We start from the raw sequence: 27,500 nt of genomic DNA on the forward strand, positions 1-27,500 counted from the left end.
CAAGCAACTACTGTATCAAGCTAAACACATGCCTGGTGGAGCTGATGGATATACCTTGTGTATAGTACTGTACATATAGGCTACTGTATGTTGATTCTCTTGACCCCAACCACTACAGTGCAATTGACCTTCACAAGCTCGGCCACAATGTTTTACTGAAGACCACTCATTCACCCGCCTCTCTTTAGCTTTCCTGTTCTGGATCCCACATGCTCTGAACCTGTTTAGCATCTTCTTCTATTGTAAGACCCCCACATCAGTCAGGCAGGCAGGAGTTATGCCTGGTGGCAGAGCAAGCTTTGCTAATTAGCACAGCGACACAGCTTGGCGCCTTGAGCTTGCAACACCTGACGTGATCATGGCTTTGTCTCCTAACAAGCGTGAAGCAAGACAACAACAGAGAAATGAGGGTTTGGATAGGCAGGAAAAACAAGCATTCTGTGTTCTATTTTTCTCCCACACACGCACACACAAACACACACATGCACATGCAAACAAACGCATGCACGCACGCACGCACGCACGCACACACACAGACCAACCTTTCTATCTTTGTGGGGCCCATTTGGGGCCCTTTCTATCTTTGTGGGACCCTTCCATTAATATTAGCCCTAACAATAGCTAAAGAATCCCTAACCCTAACCAGTCAGTAAGAAAATATTTTTATAATTTCACTTTGACCAGTAACAACAAAACTACCCCAGCAAAAGGGGTCAAAACCTGTGGGGTCCAGGATTTGAGCCCCACATGGAGTGAAGGCCCCAGCATGTGGTTGTGCTCCAATAGCAGTGCACAAAGGTAGATTGGTGTAGTACACACACACACACACACACACACACACACACACACACACACACACACACACACACACACACACACACGCACACATGCACGCACGCACACAGAAAAACAAACAAGAGAGACTTCAGCATGCAATTCATTCAAAACCCTCCGTGCTTTCAGCTTTTTGTGTAAGGTCACCGGTAGGCTTCAGCCAGACGAGGAAGAGAAAGTGACGCTGTGTTGAGGAGCGAACAGACAGAAGATCAGACAGAACATCACTCCATTTCATTCAGTTCAGAGGTGTGGCAGAGACACCTGATTGGGTGACCATAAAGGGAACCAGGAAATCGAAAAGCATGAGTGGCTCTCTCCTCCACACACTCTGGTGGCAGAGGGGATTCGGCCTTATTTGGCATCTCTGCGTCCGTCCGTGAAGGACAACTTTGCTTTTGAGCTGGAGAGTGTGATTTCATTCAATTTTGCTCTGCACGACTTACATGGAAACGCTCACCGACTATCTCCTGCTGGAACAACAATGTCACCGAGTGAGTCATACCCAAGATCGCTTTCGAGTGGTTCCGCATCCACTGCTGTGCGCATACAGTGGACCAAAATAATGGCTCTGTCATTCTGTCAGAGTAAAGAGAGCAGTGTCGTGAAGAGACAGCAGACACCACACTGACGAGTTTTAAAATGTTGGGAATATGTGCAAGTACGCGTGATAATAATAAAAAAAAGTTTATTACAGTTATCTATGGACCAAAACTGCCACACACAGCACTCCAGAGTAGTGTTCAACACCAAATGATTTTTGTTGTTCAGCGTGATACCTGTTGAATTATCCAAAAAAAAAACCTGTATTGGGGTAGCCAATATGTCACTTTCCACATGTGCAAATGTAAAGCGTATCAGCAATTACCATTTATTTTGGTTCTTTGTAAGATTTAGCTGACATTCTGTATAAAATAGCTTATTGTAATCCACAAGCATTCTGAGTTGTGTCCTATAGTGCGGAGGAGGAGGGATGGTGTAGAGAAGACAAGTCAGTATGTGGGTGAATGTTGTGCTGCTTCTACTACTAGCTGTCATTTCTGTTTTCAGTGGAGCGGCACCTCCCCACTCGTACGCGCCTGCCTGTCTGTTCGCCCGCCGCGCCATCCATGTGTGTTGTCTCCAGCCCTGAGCAGCATTGCATTATTCATGGTCTAGCTCACAGCACCCTATCAGCACCCTCCATTCCTCCTTTCACAGGCCTCAGAGGCAGCTGAGCCGCACTTAGTTAGAATAAGAATGATCCACCACCACCACCTTGGACACGCCACCACCAACACCAACACCACCACTGCATGGATACCTTTCACCACACCACCACACGACACTGTGCAATCTGGGACAAAAGTATACTCTCATGTGTAGTCCACGGTGTGAGTGGTGTGTGTCTGTGTGAGAGAGAGAGAGAGAGAGAGAGGGGAGAGAGAGAGATAGAGAGAGAGAGAGATAGAGAGAGAGAATAAAGAGAGAGAGAGAAGGTGAGAAGACAGGTGAGGGCGGGGTCACCTTAGCACCCTTATTGAGAGTGACAGAGAGGAGTCAGCAGGATTGGCTCTTGCTTTTGAAAGCCCAGCTGTCAAAGCATTAAGAAACCATTTCTTGGAAAGGCTGCAAAAAAGAAACTGCCGCTTTTGACTTTCTGCAAATGTATGCATAGTTATTCTGGGGCTACTGGGGCATTTATACTTTGTATGTATGTGGGTCTACCTGCTGTACAACGCTGTCGTATTTTGGTATAAATATGCATGAGAGTTTCACATTTTTTCCCCCCTCGCTCTCTCGAGTCGCAGCGTAGTCTTTTATATTCTTGGGTCGACTCCACAGCTCTGCCGTTGAGAGGGAACAGGTGTGGTAGTGACAAGCCGTGCGAGAGGGGGTTTGAGGTGGTGTCGCTTGTAGCCAAGGGCCAGATGGGTGGTCTGGGGGGGACACATGTGGTGTCACACCGCTGGCATTAAAACTGACACAATGAATGATGAGACCCAGAAACACACACTGGCAATTCCCAGTCAAAATTCCCAGTCAGTTGAACCATAATTCATATGCAGGGCACATGTTTTTTGTTTTTTTTTGCATCATTATTTATTATGCCTATTATTAAATGTGAACTCTGCCAACAGTATATCATTGCCATTGTGATAACACTGACACAGGTGTTTATATTGTATTTATAATGCATTGTAATAACTGAGGGTTTAAGGATGCAAGTTGTAGCGATGCCCTGTAGGAGGAGCGGAGTATAAGGATGAACTATCGGGACAGAATGTGGCCTTATTTCCTTGTCAAGTGTACATGCCAGTAGAGTTGATGTATATGTGGGGATAGTTTGTTATACGATTATGTTGTTTGGTCTGTTCTATTTTTATTTTTGCATGTTTTTTAATTGGGACCATTTATGGCCATTTGAAAATGTGACTGTACATCTTCGTTTCAGATCGACTATGTTGTAGATAACTGTGAATATACAGCTAGAAAAATTAATGTTTTTATGATGATTTATTGTATATTTTGTTCATGTTTCATGTTGCAGTACAGTGTCCATAGCGATGCTGGGGTAGAATAAGGCAAAAAGTAACATGTAGCTTGCTACCAATAGATCATTATTTTCTATTTAAAACGTTATAGAGCCCAAGTGTTGATCAGTGTAATGTTGCGAATATACAGGTGCAACCTCTGTATCTTTAACTTATTTTTTAAATGTATCGATTAAGTACAACCGCATGCACATAAGTTGTGTGAAAGTAAGATGAACCCTCATTTAAGTATTACGTAGTATTTTTTACATACAGCATGTTTTGTCAACAGTTAGTTCAGTGAGTGTAAAGGTACTTATTTCTCTTTACCTATCCTGGTCAGACCCTAACCCTTGCACAAGCCAGTATGTTTTATTATGAAGCTCTTACATTTGCACAGCGGTACCGCCAAAAGGCATTGTACAATATTGATTTGCAATCAGACTTCAGTTTTGAATGCGGTAAAGGGTGTTTTATTGCATTCACTTTTCAGTGTTGGACAGGCTCAGGCCAGGTCAATGGCAACAGCTTGTGTCTGGCCGATCTTTCCACAGACACATTCTTTTAACGGGGTCTTTATCTAGACAGTCTCATTCAAAATGCATATTAAGGAACTGTGATGAACTTTGAAGGGTATAAATTCAATCAGGACAAATAAAAACATTAAGCTAAAAGAAAGACTGTAGGCCTAACTTAAGTTTAGGTACGCCTACTGTTTCTGGAGGTTTGTGATTCTTGCATTAACTCTGTTTGAATGTTCAATTCGCCAGGTCTGCATCATTTTTAAAAAGATATGGTGGGGGGTTTTATGTAATTTTAAAATCAACAGGCCTGTGTAGGCTGTGTTCCCGCCGGTTGAATGTTAGGCCTGCAGTGTTCTAGCATATCAATTAGGTTTTTTTTTATTACATCCTGTGAAACGTTTCACCCAGCGCTCACTGTCCGAATGTTAAAATGTTTCGCAATAATAAAAGCACTTTGAAGTAAAGCAGGGTGTCATTATTATTAATGTTGTTGGTGGTGTTGCTGTTAATAATGTTGTTGTTGTTGTTTCTGCTGTAGATATGAAAAGTTTTGATAGGCATAGCCTAGGTCTAGGCTACTCAAACAGAACTGATTGAATTCTCAGCTCTCGGAATATTTCAGACATACAGCACCATCTAGCTGCAGGGCTGGGTCTTGCAATTTTCTGGGATATAGCCTACATTTTCTGCGGAAAGACTTTGTTTAAAAACATGTTAGGGACTGATAAATAGTTAACAATGGAAGTTTAAAAATATTGGTGTTAGTTTATTATTATCCAATCAAACAATACACCAAATAGTCTAATACACCATGCCACAATGTCGCGCCACATTCCATGCCGATCCGTGGATCTTCTGGCCAATCGATTTTCATTTTCAAATCGGAAAACGGACCACGAAAAATTACCGGTTTCCCGATTTTTAAGTAAACAATAAATAAGAAACCATTCATATTTTGTTTCCCGCTTGGAAACCGGAAAATGAAAAACGAGAATCAAGTCATTTTCAGTTTTTCTTTTCAGTGCTTTTATATGGGAATCAGAATTAGATAGATGACCCGTTTTCCCATTTTTTTTATTTTGCTCATAAAGTTTTTTGACCCGGAAACTGTGCTAATGTGTCAGGGTAAAGAATTCATCAGAGGTGTTTACTAGTCTTGCCTATATTTTATAAGTTTTTAACACATGTCCTCATTTAAATGTAGGCACGAATAGCCCTAATATTTCCCACGTTCATCACTTCGTTTTGTCGGGGGTGTCGAGGGTCGATAAGCATCTCCCTGAAAGAAGTTTGTGGAACTTGGATGTCTGCTATCGGCACGAGAGGGAATAGGACTATCCGTTGTTATATTTCATCTCGTAGTGATAGCTTGGACAGCTACGAACAGTTTGGGCGGTGGGTGGCATCATACCAGCTAGCCTACTTGAGTGCTAGCGTTACGGGCAGTCAAAAACTTTCGTCATACTCTGCAAACTTACATAGGCCTACAACTTACTTAAACGTGCAGGGGTATTTATACCAGGGTAATAACCCAAACAAACCAGAATTTAAAAGACCGACTCAGCCATGGTAAGACTGCAACCCAAATCAAAGGAATGTTGGCCAGATGTTGGGAATGTCACTCGCATCCACAGACCTAGGTCTGTACTCGCCTCGCACGCACCGCATGTTCTTTGACAGCTGACGGGCAGGCGCTCAACCAACGTCTTCCGGTTCAAGTAATTAAAAAATAGGTGATGGAAAAACGAAGCCATAATTTGATTCTGAATTACAAGCCTGCTCGCATTGAAGAGAATGAAACGGATATTGAAAATTGGTTCGTTTTCCGATTTTCGTTTCCCGATTTCCAAAACAAAAATCGGATAACGAGTTATTTTTTGTTTTCCGTTTCCCGATTTGGAAAAGGAAATCGAATGGCCAAGAGATCCACGGACCCATGCCGATCCATTCCACGGTTTGGTCGTGCTTCCCCTCAAAGGGCCGTACACACACGTCGCTGCCATTTACTCGCTACTTGCTCACTCGCCTACTTGCCACTCGCTTTGAGTGATTTTGTTTACTGGTTGTCATGGTTCCCGCTGTCCGCGCCATTAACGTCCGTACGAAACAAAATGTAGGCCAACGCTGTTTAACGTTGATCGTGTGCTGTGCACAACCATGCATATGAGCCTTTGATGGTGTACACTGTATGTATTTTCCTCAACACGTTTAACCAAAGTGTGATGGCGTGCAGAAGTTGGGTGGTCAGAACACCACAGGGGCAACGGCACCTGTCAATAATCTGTATTCTGCATTCCAATTGGTTACTCGCTTAACTCGCGTCGCTCGAAGATAAAATAAGTTTATCTCGGAACCCGCCCACATCGCATCGCTTGTACTCTCCTCGCCTACTCGCCAGCGAGACTCGCTGGAACACGTAGACATTCTATTGACTTCATCCGCTGAGCGAGTAACTAGCAGCGACGTGTGTGTACGGCCCTTAACTGTTGTGGCTTGGACGGATCTTATTAGACATTTGAGAAGGGCGGGCCTTTATGTGTGCTGCTACAGGGATACCAAGATGGAAATCCAGGGGCTTGCTGATGCCCAAAACACTCACTATCAACATGGCGTCCCACGTAGAACAGGTTTGTCTCCTACGAGATCAACGAGAGGGACATGTTCTAGCACAATTTCGAACAAGAACGAAGTGGGAACGATTTCAGAGGCTTCTAAAGCGCACAGCGACAACAACAACAACAGGCCGAGGACATCTCCATTTCGCCTACTGGCAGAAAATGGCAGCGATCTCTGTCTGCCTGTACCCACTATGTCAAATGGGAAGAATATTAGCATGCTACACCATTCAAAAAACAACGCGGGGAACAGTGGGCATCATAACGTAACAACAGAGACTTGCTTTGGTGGCCTACAATCTGCTTCCGACTTGGAGAAGGGTGTTTCGAAATACGAATCAGACAAGGATCGCTCATTGCAAATGGCGCTACCGCTCTTTGACGGGGAAGATGGCCACTCTGACCATTCACAACAGTCTCAGCAGCTAACGTTAAACAAGAGTTTACGACAGCAACATCTAGACGGCGCCACCCTTCAGCAGTCTCTGGTAAGCGAAAATACGGTGACACCGAGGAGCAGCAATGAAAGCGTATCCAACCCCAAAAGCGAGGATTTCTATGTGGTTTTCGGTGCCGTGCACGAAGGAGATGTAAACAAGGCCGAGAGAAACCAGGCAGCCTCTTGTTTGAGTAAAGATGGACGGGTGAACGGTAAGGCCCCTGAGTCTTCTGAAATCAAGGTGTTTAGTTCAATGGAGGTGCATAGCACACCGCTACTCTTAGAACCGGATGACGAGTTGAACAATGTTATTAGCCGGACTCTGAATTCACAAACCACTCCTTTATCAGATGTAGGTTTCATCAGTGCGCCTGAACGAGTGTTAGAATGTAATGCAACTGATGGAACCAGACGGGGAACCTGTCTTGAGGCCGAGAATAGCAAAAATGTTTTGTCCAACGAATATGGCGTGAGAGCTAGTCACAACGATACCTCCCGGGGTGGAATAATTTCTCAGAATGACTTGACGCCCACAGAGCTAGCTTCGAATGAGCTGTCATCTCAATCAGATGCAAAGGCTAGCTCGGCAATGATAACAACAAACGAAGACATTATGAATTCGGTAGAGATGCCCGAAGCTAGCAGCAACACAGAGTACATGTCCGACTTCACGGATTTGTCGGAAGCACCCGCCTGTGTTGATAACCGGGCCTCAAGTGGCGTTGCTGCTACGGCGTCCCACGAAACATTCTCAGGCACAATCATGATCAACAATCAAAGCATCATAGTCACCATCGAGAATGGGGTTTTGACCTTAGCTGCACCACCAGAGGGGTACGCTTACAAAGACGACGGCATGGTCAGCTTGAAGGAACACCTTGGCATGAAGGACCACGAAGACATCGTTCTTCTGAACTACGACAGCGGCACCAAGTCGATAGGCAAGATCAGCAACGTTGCGGTGACCAGTGGCCAGCAGGACGAGACCAAACCAGGCTTGCCCGTCAGCGACTCGGAGCTCAACCTCGCCGACGACTGCTCCCTGTCAGAAATCGGCGCAACCTTGGACTCCATCAAGCAGGAAGACGTGCGCTTCTGCGGCCTGGATGAGGGGGACTCTCTCGGAGGAGACCACCACCATCATTCCTCCAAGACCGCCACCACTACCGCTGCCACTGGGCCAGGCGAAGGGGAAGCCCTACATGCCGTGAGCGGCAGTCTGGGTAGCCTGATGGGCGGAATGTCCAAGAAGGCCGCGCTGGTCACCTACTGTTGCCCGCAGCCTGGCTGCCCCGACAGCTTCGACACGCGACAGAAGCTGAAGCTGCACCTGCTGAATCACACAGAGGACCAGCGGCCCTTCAAGTGCACGGTGGAGGGCTGCGGCTGGTCCTTCACCACCTCCTACAAGCTGAAGAGGCACCTGCAGTCCCACGATAAGCTGAGACCCTACCGCTGCGAGTGGGAGGGCTGCGGCCGACGCTTCACCACTGTCTACAATCTTAAGGTAGAGTGGAGGAGAGTGGTGGAGTACATTTACACATTCACCACCTTCTACAACCTCCAGGTAGACTGTGGAGATGTTAATAAAGATACATTACACTTAGCTGCCTTACAAAGCAACTTACAGGGTATTGGTTACAATCCCTGGTGGCTATAGGAATGGGTGCTTGCTAAATGGCACTTGAGGGAGGACGGGATTGAACCTACAACCCTTTGATCTGCAGTTGAACTCCCTAACCGTTCAGCCACGGCTGCCCCCAAAATGGAGTAGTATATTGTCACATATCCCACCACTGTTTACGACCTCAAGGTAGAATACGGATCAGCATGGCCTACTGTACACATCATGCACGTCAAACCATATGTCTACAACTTCAAGAACGAGTGTGCCGTGGTGGAGAAGCTTATACATTGACCTACATTATACAGTCACACATTTACCACTGTCTGCAACCCCAAGGTGTAGTGGCGAGGCTTATAAATAAGTCTGCGTCATACAGTGGCACACATTCACCACCTTCTCTAATAGGGAGTTTGGGGAGCGGGGGTCAAGATGCATGAAGCTTAGTTGCCATTAGTCTATTTTATTTTATAACGCTAAGGGGGTGTTGGGAGGCTTATTATTTAACTTCCCCCTTGACCTTATTATAACTAAGGTCAAGGGGTAACTTGTTCAAAAAAAAGTTTAGAACCATTGCTGTATAACCTGAAGATAGTGTGTGAAGTTAGTTTAGTCAGTCACATATGCATAATTAAGTACGCACACCTCCATGTTAGCCATTTTCACCACCTATTGTACAACCTGAAGGTAGAGTATTGAGTAGTGCAGTGGAGTGACATTCACCTCCAACTACACCGTGAAGGTAGTGCGTGGAGTAACATGGTACATTATAAACATTCCTTCGTCACTATCTACAAGCTGAAAGTTGAGTGTGGAGTAGCTTACTGTACTGTATCACACTACAACTGTGTTCATCACATTTTACTAGGGATGCACCGATACCGATACTGGTATCGATATCGGCACCCGATACTGCTCATTATACTCGTACTCGTACAGCACTTGCCGATACCAGGAACGATACTGCTATTACACAAAACAATGCAAAATCTGTTCACATTCTGTGGACTTGAAAGCAGCATGGAAAAAAGTGCCACCTCATACATTTTCTAACATTTAAATCTACATGGAAATGGACAATAAAAATATCACAGGTGGAAAAAAACAAGGCCATGCATTTATTTTCATTGTATTTTGGTGGTAACAGGTATCGGTACTCGGTATCGGCAAGTACACACATTAATGTACTCGTACTTGTATCGGTTTTCAAAAAAGTGGTATCGGTATATCCCTACATTTTACCTCGTTCACAAGCTGATGGTGAGAAAGTGTAGTAGTGCGGAGGTCGAGTAGCACAGTGCATTCATGCATGCCTTCATGTCAAGTCAAGTCAAAGTTTATTTGTAATGCACTTTTAAAACAGCATGAGCAGCTGACCAAAGTGCTAACAGGAAGGCCCAAGCAAAGACTTGAAACAACACAAAAAAACATACATACACACATACACTTTCGCCTATATTACAAGTAAGACTGTGGCGTAGTGTAGATACTTTACTAATCTAAAGGGGGCTGTCTGTCAAAAAAGGCGTAAGACGTATCATATTCACATTCAACTTTCAACGATGTTTTTTCGTCACAGGCACACGCCAAAGCCCATGACCGTGAGAATGCCTTCGCCTGTGAGGTGTGCAGCGAGCGATTCCGCAGCGCCACAAGGCTCACCAACCACCAGCGCACACACTTCGAGCCAGAGAGGCCGTACAAGTGCGAGTTTCCTGGTGAGTGAACGACTGGTCGGCCGACCATCACGGGACAGCTTAACGTAGTGTTTCTCATCGGGGGCGGTACAGCCACCCAGGGGGTATTGGGGAGCTCTAGGGGGGCGTTGAGAAGGATACAGCTGAGAGGGGGCGGTGCTTAGTTGCCATTGAGGGGCATTAGTCCATTTCATTTTTTAATACTAAGGGGGGTGTTGTCAGGCTTATGATGAGGTCAAAGGGGTGTTGGGAGGCTTGTGATGAGGCCAAGGGGGTGTTTGTTTAAAAAAGCTTGAGAACCACTGCCTTAACGTGTTGCATTTTGTGTTTACACATACCCTGTTGCAGTCTTTCTGTGTCTAATGTGATATAGGGAAGACCTGTACATCGATAGGACAATCTCTATATCGATTCAACAACTGATATTTTTTTCTTTTATTTCACACTTTATTTTCAGCAGTTTTTTTCTAGCCTGTTTTTCAGTTCGACGGTAGTGTTTTCTAGATACAGTATGGTTTTTGTTTGTAGCTTGTTATCTTCACGACTTGTTCGGAGTTTGTTGCTGATGTGTGGCCACCTGTTGGGTGTTTCAGGCTGCGAGAAAACCTTCATCACCTTCAGTGCCCTGTTCTCCCACAATCGAACCCACTTCCGAGAGACGGGCCAGTTCACCTGCACTTTCCCCGGCTGTGACAAGCGCTACGACAAGGCCTGCCGACTCAAGATCCACCTGCGCAGCCACACAGGTGTGTGTGTGTGTGTGTGTGTGTGTGTGTGTGTGTGTACGCGTGTGTGTACTTGTGTACGTACGTGCTTGTGTACGTGCGTGTGTGTACGCGTTCGTGTGTGTTAGTGTGTGTACACACAAGTGAGCAGTACTACAGCTCTGCATCTGGTGAATTGATAACGTTTTTTTTATCTGTGCTCGTAAACCTGAAGAACCCGTTGGTGTATTTGTCTGGTTAAGGAAATAAATGCCTGTGTTGTTCTGCTGCGCTTCCGTGTGACTGTGCATGTACGCCATTCACTATGTCAAGTACAGTAGTCACAATAGCATGTCTGCTATGGAGAACCTGTACTTGCTGAAAGTTTTCCCTCTTGCTAATATGGCGGCCATGCAAAATGTCACATGAAAAATGTAAATAAAGTAGGAGTGATGCCAAAACATTGGAGTTAAAGAACACATCACCTTACCTCAACATACTCACTACAGCAAGAGACAAGTAGAACGTTACAACAGCTTTTCAACAGCGCCTCCACATGTCAATTTGGCGGAATATTGACATTCACACGAGAATTCCCTGATGTCCAACTTAGTGAATATACCCGACTCTACATTCTTAAAACATTTTCTATATAATTTCTTTGATAATTGTCTTCATCGTACAATGTTATTTTCCTGTTGTTGTAGGTGAGCGGCCATTTGTGTGCGACTCTGAGGCGTGTGGTTGGACCTTCACTAGCATGTCCAAGCTGCTGAGGCACAAAAGGTAAATAAAAAACAAAACAACTGCACAATAACAATTCAGCACCCTGTTCATTTCACATGTATCTATTTAGTGCAACATTTAAAGTGTTTGTATGACCGAAACATTAAATGGATGTATGTGGAATGGGCATTGTGCAGGTTTTTTGTTACACTTTTTAATGATGATCTTGGGTATATCAAACACATTAATTTGATTCCAGCAATGTGCATCGCATCGGTTTCTATCTTTAATGTTCAACTCCAGTAAACAGGAAGGAAGACCTGAATATCATCCCCGTCATAAAACCCTACTTCCTCATTTTCAGGGCGTATGCTGATGTTCTACTGTGTTATTCTCTGCTGGTCTTCCTCATTTTCAGGGCGTATGCTGATGTTCTACTGTGTTGTTCTCTGCTGGTCTTGCTCAGCAGTAATAATCAGTCTACGCGTCTGGCTAGTTTGCTTGCGAAACAGATTGCCGTGATTTGTTTATTTCTCGTGCCATGCATTTCACCAAGACAAGGCAGTGCACAAACACCAGAGGCGTTCAGTGCACATTTAAGGCTTGCAAGCAGATCATGAGAAGAGAATGTCATGGACCTGACAGAGAGTGCATTGCGGTGGAATGAGGGGCGCTGTGATGTGTATTAAGTGCTCTACTAGTGGGCACCAGTTCAGCCTAATGGAGTGTAGTGTCTCTCAGGGGAGGCTGGTAATGTGTGTATGTAGGACAGCAGATCTGGGTTACAGTTGAAGGAAAGGTTTGGGGCGACGATTGTAAATGTGGCGGATGGTTGTCACTCCATAGGGACTCGCAATGCCCTGTTTTCTGTCAACCCCCCCCTCGTACTCTGTCTCTTGTTCTTATATTTGGTTCTCTCTCTCTCTCTCTCTCTCTCTCTCTCTCTCTCTCTCTCTCTCTCTATCTCTCTATCTCTCTATCTCTCTCGGTCTCTGTCTCTGTAGGAAGCATGATGATGATCGGCGCTTCACCTGCCCGGAGGAGGGCTGTGGCAAGTCCTTCACCCGGGCAGAGCACTTGAAGGGACACAGCATCACGCACCTGGGCACCAAGCCCTTCGAGTGCCACGTGGAAGGTGGGCCACACACCGCCCTTCATCTCATTCTCTCTCTCTCTCTCTCTCTCTCTCTCTCTCTCTCTCTCTCTCTCTCTCTCTCTCTCTCTCTCTCTCTCTCATTGTTCATCACGCACCTGGGCACCAAACCCTTCGAGTGCCATGTGTGCCGTCCTTCAACTCCGCTGATGCTAATTGCGCACTTGCCGTCAACACTGTGGTGCTTAATGTGCATATGTATTTTGTGGTATTCACAGTAGGCCAATTTGTCCTTGAAAAGTCTTTGAACGTCTATATGGGGAAAATGTTACTGGGACACTCATTTCTTTATCCTTCATTGTCTCTCACACCTACAGAGTTAAATTTAGCCCAGTACCATTCCAGCACAGTGTAGACACTGAAATCAAAGGATGAATTTAAATAACAGAGGGAGCCCAACTGAGTAGGGGCCAGGTGGTTAGATAGAGTGACTGCTCTCATCTCTTCAGGACAATTGCTGCTTATTGCTCGATCTATCCCTGTATTTTGGGGCAGCCGTGGTGTAATGGTTAGGGAGCTGGACTGTAGATCACAGGGTTGCTGGTTCGAATCCCGCACTTACCCCTCCCTGCACCTCCATCCATGGCTGAAGTGCCCTTGAGCAAGGCACCTTATCCCACATAGCTCCAGGGACGGTAACCAATAGCCTGTAATATCTGTAAGTCGCCTTGGATTTAAACAGCGTCACCTAAGTGTAATGTAATGTAATATTTTGCATGTTGTGTATCCATGCGCCTGTAAACTTCTTTCAATACAATAACCCATGACTGTGTGTGTGTGTGTGCTGTGTGCTGTGTGTGTGTGTGTGTGTGTGTGTGTGTGTGTGTGTGTGTGTGTGTGTGTGTGTGTGTGTGTGCTGTGTGCTGTGTGCTGTGTGTTTGTATGCAGGGTGCAATGCCAAGTTCTCGGCGCGCAGCAGTCTGTACATCCACTCTAAGAAGCACCGCCAGGACGGGGCCTGCCTGCGCAGCCGATGCCCCGTAGCCGGCTGCACCAAGCACTTCTCCTCACGCAGCTCCCTCAAGAGCCACATGCTCAAGCACCACAACCTCAGCGCCGGTACGACCTCAACTTACACATGATGCAACACTTAACGTAACCACTGTAACACATTATTACCATTATTACTATGCTCAAGCTCCACAACCTCAGTGCCGGTAGGCGTACTGTATACACATACTCAAACATCACAACTTAGCAGTTTGTAAGTTTGTACATACTCAACGCTCCCAACCTCAGCACCTGTAGTACCTCAACTTGCTGCACATGTAATAATGAATATTAACACTAAATCTAGATTTATACATACTCAAGCACCACAACCTCAGAGCTGGTAGGATCTAAACGTATAAAGCTCATTGGTCATTACTGCATGTATATCATTACAGTTTTATGCATGCCCACACACCTCGGTGGGAGTAGGTTTATAGATGTTCAAGCACCAAACCTCAGAGCTGCTATGACTTAAACTGACCTACTATGTTGAATTAATTATTGCAGAAAACATTAAAGGTGCACTGTGTGATGTTTGTAGTAGCTCATTTCCAGAATTAATGTGGCCCATGTCAAATTTGACAGTAGACAGTGCATCAACAGTTTCATGAAGCATAATAGCTGCAATACCTACTCTGGCCACCATCCAGTGCACCTTCAGCAGTCATTACATTTGCTCACCATTACCAACTTGCCATTACCACTCTGTCTTTTGTCCTCTCCTCTGCACAGATGTGTTGAGCCAGCTCGAGACTACAACCGCCACCCTGACCCCCAGCAGCGAGCTGACCAGCGGGCCCCAAACCACGGGCCCCAGCGTGGGTCACCCAGGGGCCGACCTGCCCAGCCTGGACCTCACCTCCCTCTTCTCCAGCGTGCCTGGTGGGGTCACCACGGCGGCTAGCTCGGCGGGCTCCAGCGTGGTAGGGGGGGGGCACCCAGGCTCCACCCCCACCCCCACCACCGCCACCTTCACCATGGACATGTCCTTGGTCAGCAGCGGCATCCTCACCATCGACCCGGGCTCCGTGGGCGCCGCGCTGGGCACCACCAAGCCCGGCGTGGACCCGCTCATCCTGGCGGCCGCCGGGGATATGGCCGCCCACGTTTTGGACGGGGTGCCTGCGGGAGTGCTGCCGCAAGGAGCGCTGAACCTGGACGACGTGCAGACGGTGAACCCGGAGGCGCTGGGCTCTCTGACGGCGCTGAGCATCCAGGTACGGATGTATATGCCGATGTCAAACTGTAAATCGTGATATTGAGTACAAGATCGTCTCGAATCTGCCAAAAGAGGATAAATCGTGTAGATCTGAGGATTTGAGATCAGAGTGATGTTTACTTACTTGTGGTGTTGTCTTCACTTTTAGTCTTTACATTATTGTGTTCCAATTGTGCACTTTATGCATCGGTGTGTTCACATTTTATCAACTGCAAATTACAAATTGCAAGTGTATAAGTATAGTATATAAGTATATATAGAATATAAGTATATATTTTTGTGTTTTTAATTTTTTCAATGGAAGATCATGATAAAATATCGAAATCGAGATTTTACGTTAAAAAATCATGATATTTTTAGAAAAAAGGAGGTATCGCACACCAATAAAGTCTTTCTTGAGGTGCTGGCTTCCTGAGCATACAAATGTGAAAGAAGATGAAAATAATGCCGCACACTCTGCTCCATGTTTTATTGGTGAAGTGACGTTTCGGCCGTATGATATCGTGATATGACATTTTTGCCATTTCGCCCACCCTTACATCCAGGGATCGGTCATGGGAGCGGCTTCGGAGCAGCTCCACCACCACCACCACCACCAGCAGGCGCTCACCTCCTCCACCTCGCTGGTGGCGGCCTCCCCTGAGCCGCCTTCCGTCTCCTCCTCCTCCTCCTCCTCTTCATTGGCCTCTCCCGCCTCCCTGTCCTCCTCCTCCGCTCTCACCACCTCCTCGCACCTCACGCCCACCCTCACCGCAGCCGCCACCGCCGCCATGGCTGTCACTGACCTCCTCTCCCCCGCGGCATCGGCAACGCAGCAGCAGCAGCACCCAACGGTGGACGGAGGAGTGGTAGCTCAGGCCATGATAAGCCCTCTGCTCAGCGGAGGAGGAGGAGGAGGAGAATCGGGAGGAGAGGTGGTGGAGGTGCTGGGGCAGGCGGACGGCAAGGGAATGGCCCAGTTTGTCTTTGCTGCCCAGTGCCACGGCGCCCCCTATGGAGGTCAGAAGGACACCGAGCTGGCCAACGTCGCACCCAGCTCCTTTCTGGTGAGTGAGAAGTTAACACAACGGAGCAAAACAAGTTCTTTTAGATTTTAAGTTGATTTTTTTTTTTTTGGATGCATACTTATTTTCATATATTGCTGAGTAGGAATGTGTGTGATAAAAACATTGGCAAATCTACATTGGCATGCCTGGGATACTGGGATATCAGTTTATCAAATGAAAGATATCAAACAGAAGATAAACAAATACAAATCTTTTAGGTTCGTTCGGTTTTGAATCTTAGGTCCAAAAATAGGCAGAGCAGTTAGCATGCCAAGAAACAAACAATGGATCGGCATTCAAGTACATTGATGACATCCAATCCAAGAACACTCGGATACATTTTTTAACATATCTTGCCTTTTTTCTTTTTCAGGAGAGCAGTGGCTCGGCGCGGACAGACTACCGTGCCATCCAGCTGGCTAAGAAGAGGAAGCAGAAGACCCCTGCGGGCTCTGCAGGTAAGTAAGGCAGCTCGACGCCAGGCGCCAATGTGGGTCAGGGGAAGTGGGTCGGTGTGCGCCTTCCTTCCTTTGTGAGTAATCGCCTCGGTACAGTGACCCACATAGCGCAGCAGCTCGCTAAGTGGGTCCACGCATGCCGTAGCTCTGGAAGTGGGCTACTACTACTACTACTACTACTACCAGAGAGAGTAGAGAGAGAGAGGTTCCATTGGCCCATTATTTCCGGGTTCTATTATTGCAAGGGGGAGGGGGGAAATCTCCCTTTAGGCAGACCTAGGCAGACCTAAGGACTGTTCTATTCAATGATAGGAATATTATGACACACCCCTTTAGGCAGACTGGAACCTGGTCATGTTAGGTGCCCATGGCAACCTATTATGTTGGCATATCTCTATATACTTAAAGAATCTCTGGTACTACTACTACTGCAGACAGGGCCGGATTAAGAAGACCAGGGACCCCTAGGCAACACGTTGCTGTAGGCCCCCACGGCAGGCGAGTTTCATTACTAAATTCAATAGCATAGCATCACAATTCTAAACCAAGAGGAGTATTGATGAGATTTAAAACTCTACCTGACATGGCGGACTACGTTATCAATACCACATCTTACACGTTGCACGTGTCCAATTCCATTGATTTTATTCCCCCTTTGGCCTAGGCTGCAGCCATATCTAGCCTGTGCCTTAATCCGTAGGCATTGTAGCCAAATTTTAAAAAGTTACAATTACAACCTTGAGAGCCTCAGCGTTTGTCTACCTGGACCAAGTTAGAGTAACTTTATCTTGTAGGAAATTAAGACGTTGCAAATACATAAACAAGGCATAAAGGACTGTGCGCCTTGTAGGGAAGCTAAAATCTCAGTATACTTTAGTGTTATACTCAGTATAATGACAATAAAGGCTTTCTATTTCTATTTCTATTTCTATTTTTTTTTTTAAATAAATACCCAAAGTCTAATGTGCTGTAATGTGGTGACAGGTGGCGGTCTGCGGAAGAGTAAAGGTGCCAAAGGTGGTGGCGGTGGCGCGGGGGCCGTAGCCATGGCCTCGTCCAGCGCCCGCTTCGGGGACGCAGCCGCCTCTGCCAGCGCAGGGGGGCTCACCATCAGGGACCCAGTGACGGGCGCACAGTACGTGCAGATCCAGCTGCTGCAGGTGGGGGGGTGTGCTGTCCGTGTGTGTGTGTGTGTGTCAGTAGGGATGGGCGATATGGAAAAAAAACTATATCACGATATGGATTACTTTATATCACGATAACGATACATATCACGATAGCATAGCACAATTACATACGTTTTCAGTTATTCTCTTTATTTGCTCTTTATTTTTCCATGTCGCAAAACAACCTTTCTTTAAAATGGATCTTTTTATTCTTATTTTTACAGTTACATTAACTTATAGTGTGTACTGTGACAACATGAAATGTAATTAAATGATATTCAATTGTATAAAATTGAAAATTGCCCAGCCCTATGTGTCAGTGTCCACAGTGTTCCGCTGTGGCCACCAACCCTTAGATATATTCTCAATAGGATGACAGATAGCCCTTTAGAAGAGGTGTGTGCGTGCGTGTGCCTGTGTCCATAGTGTTCTCCTGTGGTCGCCAACCCGTCAGAGATATTCTAAATAGGTTGACAGCTAGCCATGTGTACTTCTGTAGAAGATTATACCTGAGTGTGTGTGTGTGTGTGTGTGTGTGTGTGTGTGTGTGTGTGTGTGTGTGTGTGTGTGTGTGTGTGACAGGATGACCCTGCCAGTGATGGAGACCTGGCTTTCCAGCTGAGCTCTCAGACATCCAGTTCCCATTCGCAGCTGACTGTAGATCTGCCAGTCAACATCCTCCAGGTAAAGTTTTTGAAATCAATGACGGAACAGCTTTTGGTTCGTTTGTTTTGTTCGTTGTCATCTTGGATACCAAAAAAAGAAAAAGGTGATTCCTCCTCCTAGAGTGTTGTTTGTATGATTGGCAATGTGCTGTTTGTTGTCCCCAAAAGCCGAGCATGCTTGATGTACCACTGACTGACCCTTTTGACTGTATTGCAAAATAGTTCACAGCAGAATACAATGTACAAGAAAGACTTCTGCTTTTCTTCTTGAAGCCTGAAAAAGTATAGTAAAGTTGATGTTTTTTTCTTCTTTTTTTGGTTTTCCAGGAACCCACGGCCATGGCAGAGGATGATAACGGCTCAGACAACTCTCAGTTCACAGGAAGCACCATCAACCTACAGGACCTGGAGTGAGCACTGGATACAGGACTCACACCTGCCGACCGAATTATGCGGACCAAGAATTCGGCACACACACACACACACACTCGCTCTCTTTCTCTCACACACAAACTCTCTCTTTGTCTTTCTCTCTCTGTCTTTCTCTCTCTGTCTCTCTCTCTCTCTCTCTCTCTCTCACTCTCTCTCTCCGAGGCAGCCATCTTGGACTAGACTGGGCCAACAATGGACTGGAAGCCTTGGTGTGGCCTGTCAAGTTTTTTGATTCCAAAGGAACACTTTCTGAACTTTTACATTTCCCTTCTGTTTGTTCTCTTCGCCCTTCTTTGTACAGCCCTTTTGTATTTCTGATGACTTCAAAAAAGTAATTCAAAGTTTTCAAATGGGGGGAAATGACGCACCTTGGGAAGGATTTGCCATTGAAATGAGAGAATGGGGAGTAATTTCTTTGTTTAATTATTTTTAAATTACGGTTCACAGTGTGTATTGAGGACTGCCTGCCTGGTAACCTTGTGCCTCTTTCCCACTGCCGGTTTTCTGGTAGGACTACAGCTCAAAACCACGCGACTTGGCCGCCACTTTTTGCTTTACGATTGAGCCGTGTCGTTTCTATTCGAAAAGCAAAAACTGGCAGCCGAGTTGTGCTGTGTTGAGCTGTAGGCCTACCAGAAAACCGGCAGTGAAAAAGAGACATTGGTTACCTGAAAGTTGACCTCTGACCTTTCTTAGATGAATTGCGAAAGACATCAGACAGCCAGACACATCACCATCTTCGGTAACACTTTAATTGACGCCGGCGTCATATGTATGACACAACGGTGCCATAACGTTGTCATAATACAGTCATGCATGTGTCATGAATATTATGTCAATGTCATAAACATTGTATGACTTTGTCTTTCAGTGAAAATCGGTTATGACAAAGACGGGCCCAACAATGTCAACTTTCCATGGCCATAAAACGTCTATGACATTGGCATTGTGTTTATAACTCGTTCATGACACTGTTATGTCATACGTATGACGCCGGCGTCAAGTAACGTGTAAGCCCATCTTCCTTCAGTGCAATGTGAGAGGTCATGGCACTTCTGTCAAACTCATTTTTATTTTTGTTATTACGATTTATTTGATTTTTTTGCTATAGTTTATTTTGGGTCGTGCCATTTTGGCATCTTGTGGCCCGAGTGCGTAATGCCTTTCACCTGCCGTCTAAGCTTTGCAACAATGCCTTACTTGCGTATATAAGCAAAAACCATGAAATCCATGAAGATGCTCGAGGCTCTGTTTTTTTTCGGTGATGCTTTTCTGTTACTTGACATTTATTTTTGTACTCTTCATGTCTGAGGTAAAGACTTAAATCATGTATGTTCCCCTGTTTATAAGAGAAAAAACTGAAATGTTTTTGTTTTGGTTTTATATCTGTAATGTAAGAAATGAACCGTCATCTTGTTATTTATTAGGTTGGGTTTACAAGAATACGCAATCAAGTTGAATTAAAGGTTTCAGTACCTATAAAAAGTTCAAGTGTTTAATTTTACTGAACATGAGTGTGGGTGTGAGGGACTCATGATGCATGTCGTCACGTCATTAATCAGTTTCTTCGAACCAGAAGGAATCTGTCATTAGTTAAGTGATGGATGTGTTGCAGGGTTCAATCACAATGCAAGGACGTTTCTCAAACTGAGATTTTATTACAAGAAGTAATGAAGTACAAAATAGACTTTAAGAGGGGCCATGCATTCCCGTTCATTTCCCCAACTATTCAATATATGTCCAGTTCAACTTCTCGGTCCCCTGCGAAACCAAACTTCTGTCAATACCCCAAAAACATATAAATTGTATCCCATCTATACCAATCTCATCAACTTTGAAAAATATACAAATTGCATCCCATCTATACAACTTTGAGGTTAGAAATGACTCTAAAATAGCCAGCCCATCCCATAGAATAATATAGTTGGTACAAATCTAAGAGGCACATGTCAAGGATGCCACTGGCGATGCCCACCACTCTTTTCAGTCTTTGAAAAAGAACAGGTGGTCTTCTTTCTCTCTATCTGTGGTGTTGGTCTGCTGCACCACGTTCAACTTGCGAGATGGAGGCTGGGACCTGCTCATGAGCTTTTTACCCACCTAGAAACATAAACAAGGGTGTAAATAACCAAAGGTGTATTCAGTAGATGTAAATAAAACCGTAATTAATAAAGGTAGAGTGGAACAATGGATTTAATAACTTTGCAATATGGAAACCATGCAAATACAGATGTAGGTGATGTTACTACAGTATGCACCATACCAGAAGGGGCATGACTTCGGCTCTCCACTAGGCCTACAGTATGTGTGAAGTCACTGACTGACATCTACTGGTCCAGCACTAGGGTTGTAGGTGTGCTCTGGTTTTCAGTGAGCCTGGCTCTTTGGTGTACTGAAGTAGCGGTCAGTGTGCACATACACTAGCCCAGTGGTTCTCAACCATTTTTTAGGCGAGGCACCCTTTCAATTCATGAACAATTTCAAGGCACCCCAAACCAACAAGCCGTAACATGACATTGCATCCGATACCACAAAAGCTTAGAAAAGTAACGCATTTGGAGACGTCACACGACCTACGTTCGAAGTTGCAGCTGACTAGGGCGATCTATATTTACTTTATTGTGCGTAAATGGCAGATGAAAGATTCCACTGACTAGCATTAACTTATCAATTTAGAAAAAGATGTAGGCTATTATATTACATAGTTATATTATTATTTAGTTATGTTATATTATACCCCCTCTTATTCTACCCTGCCCATTTCATATCATGTCATATCATCACAGACCTCACAGTTGGCTAGTTACAGTTACCGGTCGCCATTGATGCCTATGGACTCCACTGCACAACCAGAAAGCCAATGAGAGTATAAGGTGGTTGACAGTGTTCCCTGATTGGGTGGTTTCCCACCCAATTGGGCTGTTCAGGATGGAAGTCTGATGGTTAAAAAGGGCATCATGGCCAGAGAAATCAATAGAATTTAGTTCAAATTGAGTGGGATTTAGTGCCTCTTCGTGTTTTTTGAGAATTTGGGTTAGAAATCATCTAACACATCTTGCAACCCTGGTGGTGGATACACATGGGTTCACCGTGTTCATAAACACGATGTTGTGAAGAGGGGCAAGACACTGGCAGCCAACCATGTGAGCTAATTTTTTGACCAACAGCGGTTTCCAACAATGAGAGGTTGAGTTGTGTGCAGCTAGTGTCGTGCAGCTAGGAGAAAACAAACATTTAGAAGCCATGATGTATATACTTACAAATCTCTTGTAGTCGGCCTGAGACCTCTCCAGAGCCTTCTTGATGCGCTCCTCCTGGATCTGCTTCTGCTGTGACGCCTTCTCCTCCCTCATCCTGGGGCCAGAAGACAAAAACATAGGAGACATAGGAATCTGGGCAGACCTTACTTTATACTACACTATGTTGCATTATAATTATATATAAATATAATTATATATTATTACAATTTGATATATTATTATTATAATTATTATAATTATTATAATTATATATTATATATATAATAATAATAATTTTGACCATTCTTTCCCTCACTCCTTCCTCTCCTCCCTGATCCTCTTCCTCCCCTCCTCCTCTACTGGATCCTCCTTTACCCCTGCTCTTTGTGTCCTCCTGATCCTGCACTCTCTCTTTCTCTCCCTCTCCTCTCCTCCCTTCTCCTCTTCCCCTCCCTCTCCTCTCTCCTTTCCTCCTTAACCTACCTGATCTTGCACTCCCTCCTTGTTCATCTCCTCCCTACCTCCCCACCCTCTCCCCCCTTTCCTCTTACTATCCTCCTCTGCTTCCTCCTTTTCTCCTCCCTTCTTACTTCAACCCCCTCTCCCTCTCCTCCTCCTCTCCTTCACTTCTCTTCCCTCTCCTACCTGATCCTCCTCTCCCTCTTCTCCTCCTCTCCCTCTCCTCCTCCTCTCCTTCACTTCTCCTCCCTCTCCCACTGTACCTGATCCTCCGCTCCCGCTCCTTGTTCTTCTCGGCGAGTAGCAGCTTGTCTTTGGGGATGTTCTCCATGCGATCCATCAGCTCCTCCAGGCGTCCCTCGATGACGGCGAGCATCTGCAGGGTGCTGAGGGTGCCCCCGCTCTCCCCCACGCAGCAGTGGTACAGCTCGCCCACCTTCACCTTCAGCTTGTCCAGCATGGTGTCCTGAGACAGGGGCGGAGGAGGAGTCATTAATTAACACCAAACAGTAAAAAATGCAGTGTTAATTCTAGAGCAGGCGTCACCAATGTGGTACCCGAGGGCGCCAAGTAGCCCTCCAGAAGCTTCTGATGTGCCCTCCAAGGATGTTAGTAAACAGTGACGACTACAAGATTTTAGTCACAGTTAATGTTTAACTTATTTAAATATGAGATTATTTCTTTATAACCCATAAGCAAATCATCATTAAATCATAGTGCGATTTGGGAATGATGTCAAGACATCAGTAGAGGATTTTGAACAAACAAGTAGCCCTCGGGTAGCTCTCAGTAGCTCTCGAGTAGCCCTTGGTAGCCCTTGAGTAGCCCTCAGACCCAGAAAGGTTGGGGACCCCTGCTCTAGAGGGTAATCTGTCTCCTGCATAGCATTGGTAGCTACACAGGAGACACCTTAAGCTTCAGCTGTCCTGAGATTGGGGCGGAAAAGGAGTCATTAACACCAAACAGTTAAAAAATGTAGTGTTATTTCTACTCTGGGGTAGGCTACTCTGTCTCCTGCGTAGCATTGGTAGCTACGCAGCAGTGGTACAGCTTGTCCGACTTCAGTTTCAGCTTGTCCAGCATGGTGTCCCGACACAGGGCCAAAAGAGGAGCAAATAACACCAAACAGTAAAAAAAATGCATTGTTAATTCAACACTTAGAGAGTACTCCTGTCTCGCGCGTAGCATTGGTAGCTTCAGCTTGTCCAGCATGGTGTCCTGAGACAGGGGCGGAAGAGGAGTCATTAATTAACACCAAACAGTAAAAAATGCAGTGTTAATTCAACACTTAGAGGGTACTCTGTCTCCTCCGTAGCTACCAATGCCAACCGCAGACAGGTAGGGTGACCACCTGTCCGGACTTCGGCCGGACAACCCCGCCCCTTAACTATCTAACCTAGCGTCCTTGCGCAGGACCCGTGGCTTCAACTGGCTGACTCCCCGCCTTCGTGTCACTCCCAGACTTCGTGTCATTCTAAACAGCAGGCTGGAATGAGGAAGCTGCGCTGCCATCTTACCTCGACTAACTCGGCTACCAAAAACAGTTTTAGTTCTAAAACAAGATGTTTTGGGAAGGATTTTCGCATTTCATTACACCTACATCCCCACTCCGATAAAGGACTCATCAGAACAACTAATTTAACGTTGTATCAGAGACAGTAGAGTAGGCCTAGGCTATACGACAGACAATCCCTCCGTTGATGTAGTCTGTATTTATTTCATCTTTTTCATGCATGCATGATGTGCATAGCCTACAATTTATTTGAAGTACTTTACTGAAAGTAAATGTCAGGAGTGTGTTGATCAGCTGTGTTTTAAAACGAGAGGCAGCCGCTTCTGTCAGCATTTTTTTTCCTGCAGACGCTTGGATAACCATAGCAACAGCACGAGCTCAAAATACAGAGAGCGCCCGTGCAGAAAGACGCTTTCTTTGCCCTGGTTGAAAAGTTATGAGAGCCCTCGTTGTAAATGCATTTAGCGGACAAACTTGCTTGCACTATGCGTTGCCAGTACAGCAATACAGTTAATTTGTTGTGCGGGGTCTGTAGTAAAATCTGGAGTAACATGGCGGACGCAGATATCGGAAACACGACCGTCTGTCAATCTAGTTTGTGTCAATGACGTTGCCTCGTATATCGAGGTCATAAGCACAAGGCGAGGAGGAGAGGAAAGACAAAGAGAGGGACACACGAACGTCGTAAACAGGTCGTAAAAACGGACCGATGGCCACCCTACAGACAGGAGACACCTTAAGCTTCAGCTTGCCCAGCATGGTGTCCTGAGACAGGGGCAGAAGAGAGCGGGCGGTAGAGTCATTAACGCCAAACAGCTATTTCAACATTTTGAGAGTACTCTTCTCCTGCGCAGTAGTGGTACACCTCTTCTAGCCAGGCCGTGGCCTCCTAGTGACACAACACCTTCAGCGTTGCTTCTAGTCAGGCCAAGAGCAATGTAAATATCGTTTCTGATCTCCGGAAAATTCGTGAACTCCACCCACTGTGTCGGAAACCAGTCAACCAGTAGCAAAGCTAGGGAGGCGATCCAACCATGCCATTTGGGAAATGTTAATTGTTATGCTCTTGGTCAGGCCAAGTCTCCAAGAGATTTTGAAAGTCGATGATAATCAGGCTACACCTCTTCCACCTGGAGCTTCAGCTTGTAAAGCAGTGCATCCTGATACAGGGGCAGCATAGTGCGGCAAAGACATTCGATTTAAAGTGTGTTTCCCCCCCCCCAGAATTTTTGATGACCATTCACAAATGTTATCTTAGTCATGCTTTACCACCACCACCCTCTAGTATTCATTATAATTAGAAAATATACTCTTCATACATAAAGCATCCCTCTAATCAGTGTACTAGTGGTTGTGTTGTCCAGTCATAGATACACGTATCTTTGACTGCAAAAATGACTGTCGGCCTACTTTGGTCAGAAAACTAAATGTTTATTACCAGTGGTGTAGTCTACATAGAACGCAGATATTCGCAGCATACCCACCTGAACATATCAGGGATTTTAGTATACCAACCTAAAATTGATTGATTCAATATTTAGAATAGCACAAATACAGACAGTGTACCCACCACAAATAAATGCTCAAATATACAGTATACCCACCACCAAAAAGTAGACTACACCACTGTTTATTACGAAGTTAATATGAAAAGTTCAAATTTGTGAATGGGCAGTATACATTTACAAAATAAACAACTAAAATTATACTGTATACCGCTTCCTTTTTAGTCAACTCTCACCTGGTTCTCATATAGTGTTATTATAGCTCTCCGGATCTAAAGAAAGAGTTCTCACCTGTTCCTGAAACTTGAGCTCTCCGAAGTCGAAGAGCTTGACCTTGAGCTCCAGCTCGTCGACCTTCTCCTGCTCCCGCTGGATTTTATAGGTCATGACCTCCACATGCATCTTCAGCTCCTCCATCTCCTTCTCCCTGCACAGCACAGCGCAGCGCAGAGACAGGAGAACAGACACATCACCAAACGCTGATCATTACTGCTTTGTCTATTGTACAGATGGGGGGCACTCAGATTGATCACGTCACTCGTACAATGCAAGAAAGTGAACTTGTGTGAAAAGCCAAAGTCCGTTCCAACATCGATTGAATTCATTTTGATTTTCCCCTGAACGTTCCATTAGCTGTTTGTGTCGCTACATTGCAGCCTCTTGGGCGGTCTACTTTCATTTCCTTCGGGATTGATAAAATTACTCGACTAGTGAAAAAAAAAAGTTCCTGCCTGAAAACGACCAAACTCAGTGTCCACCTAATGTACACTAAATTGCTCTGCGTTGCATCGTGCCACAATACTGTATGTTCACCAAGAAAACACTATATATATATATATAATATACAGTATACAGTATACTGTATATAGTGGGCAGGTAGTAGGCATGAGCCGGAAGCATACTAGTAGCATTTTCTTTGTGGAAATGCAGTCGTTCATTATTCTTTTGTTATACATTTTTTCTTTTTCTTCTTCTCACATTTCCTTGCGAGTCTTTTCCATCAACCTCTGGAAGCCCTCGATGGAGTCCTCGGTCTCGCTGGTGTTCTGGATCAGAGACAGGTTCTGCTCCTCCAGCTCAGTCAGGAGGTCCAGCAGCTGCTGAGGGTCGCTGAAGAACAGCTCTGGCTCGTCCTGCAGGGGGCGCCAGTCAACCAGCAATGTTAGCATGCACCTCTACTGGGGTGAGTTTCTCAAAAGAGAAGTTGTTAGCCTGTTAGCAACTTCTGTAGTTGCCAATGGGAAAATGCATTGAAAACAACAAAGTAGCTAATGTAGTAAGCAACTTTGGTTTCGAGAAATTCACCCCTGGACTGGTAGAAGGGCCTATATACTAAGAAGCTGGTTCAGGAGTAAACCAGGTTAAGTTAAGAGGTAAATCATTGAATAGATAGAAGATGACTTCAGGCTCTTCTATTAGATGATTTACCTCTTAACTTAACCTGGTTTACTCCTGAACCAGGTCCTTAGTATAGGCCCGAAGTCTCCACCACTGACTTGAAGCATAGATACGTGTACTTTCCCGTTTACAAACATTTCGCGCTGTGAGGATGGGCAAGATGCTGAGCAGCTAATCATGTGAGCACTTTTTTTTTTTTGAGTGACAGCAGTGTTCAACCAACTCAGAGGTTGCAGCGGGATCCTCAGCTGCCCGCACAGACAGAAATGTTTGTATAGAAGAAAGTATGTATTCACTACACAGCATGCCTTCACCACCACCACCACCACCATCACCACAGCATTCACATGGGGTTGCCAGATGGGGCAGTTTCCTGTCCAATTGGGCTGTTTTGGAAAACCTTCTGCCGGTTAAAAAAAAGACATATCGGGAAGGTTTTTCTGTAGATTTATGGCCATAGAACTAATAGAATTTAGTTCGGCGCTAAGCGTGAAAGCCCATTGGGAAACTCCAACTCCCATTGTCATTGTGACACAGCACTCCACAGCACACAAGTGAACACTGCACACAACGAAACT

At 45.4% G+C, this 27,500-nt stretch overlaps 2 protein-coding genes across 2 annotated transcripts in view; one reads left to right on the top strand and one right to left on the bottom strand.

Annotated features, from left to right (window-relative positions):
• Positions 1-6,362: 6,362 nt before the first annotated feature.
• Positions 6,363-20,326, top strand: si:dkey-156n14.3 (zinc finger protein ZXDC). Its single transcript, XM_063215117.1, has 12 exons — positions 6,363-8,432; positions 10,129-10,267; positions 10,840-10,992; positions 11,658-11,736; positions 12,681-12,811; positions 13,718-13,888; positions 14,555-15,039; positions 15,587-16,087; positions 16,461-16,545; positions 17,530-17,705; positions 18,294-18,395; positions 18,704-20,326. The coding sequence occupies exons 1-12, from the start codon at positions 6,432-6,434 to the stop codon at positions 18,788-18,790; spliced, it is 4,110 nt and encodes a 1,369-aa protein (XP_063071187.1). The 5' UTR covers positions 6,363-6,431; the 3' UTR covers positions 18,791-20,326.
• Positions 20,327-20,447: 121 nt separating this feature from the next.
• Positions 20,448-27,500, bottom strand: part of cfap100 (cilia and flagella associated protein 100) — a 13,638-nt gene continuing 6,585 nt past the window's right edge. Inside the window, exons 11-15 of the mRNA XM_063215118.1 lie at positions 26,503-26,657; positions 25,816-25,951; positions 22,770-22,972; positions 22,069-22,162; positions 20,448-20,908 (exon numbers count right to left, since the gene is read on the bottom strand). Of these exons, the coding sequence (XP_063071188.1) occupies positions 20,792-20,908; positions 22,069-22,162; positions 22,770-22,972; positions 25,816-25,951; positions 26,503-26,657 (705 nt within the window). The 3' untranslated portion in view covers positions 20,448-20,791. The remainder of the gene's footprint in view (positions 20,909-22,068; positions 22,163-22,769; positions 22,973-25,815; positions 25,952-26,502; positions 26,658-27,500) is intronic.

This window comes from Engraulis encrasicolus, chromosome 14, assembly GCF_034702125.1.
Source record: "Engraulis encrasicolus isolate BLACKSEA-1 chromosome 14, IST_EnEncr_1.0, whole genome shotgun sequence".
NCBI classification, from domain to species: domain Eukaryota; kingdom Metazoa; phylum Chordata; class Actinopteri; order Clupeiformes; family Engraulidae; genus Engraulis; species Engraulis encrasicolus.

Excerpts from the sequence above, each read along its gene's own strand:
- si:dkey-156n14.3 (XM_063215117.1), top strand. The coding sequence starts at position 6,432 with ATGGAAATCCAGGGGCTTGCTGATGCCCAAAACACTCACTATCAACAT. Across the intron at positions 8,433-10,128 it reads CCACTGTCTACAATCTTAAG|GCACACGCCAAAGCCCATGA; the intron begins GTAGAGTGGAGG and ends TTTTCGTCACAG. Across the intron at positions 10,268-10,839 it reads GTACAAGTGCGAGTTTCCTG|GCTGCGAGAAAACCTTCATC; the intron begins GTGAGTGAACGA and ends TGGGTGTTTCAG.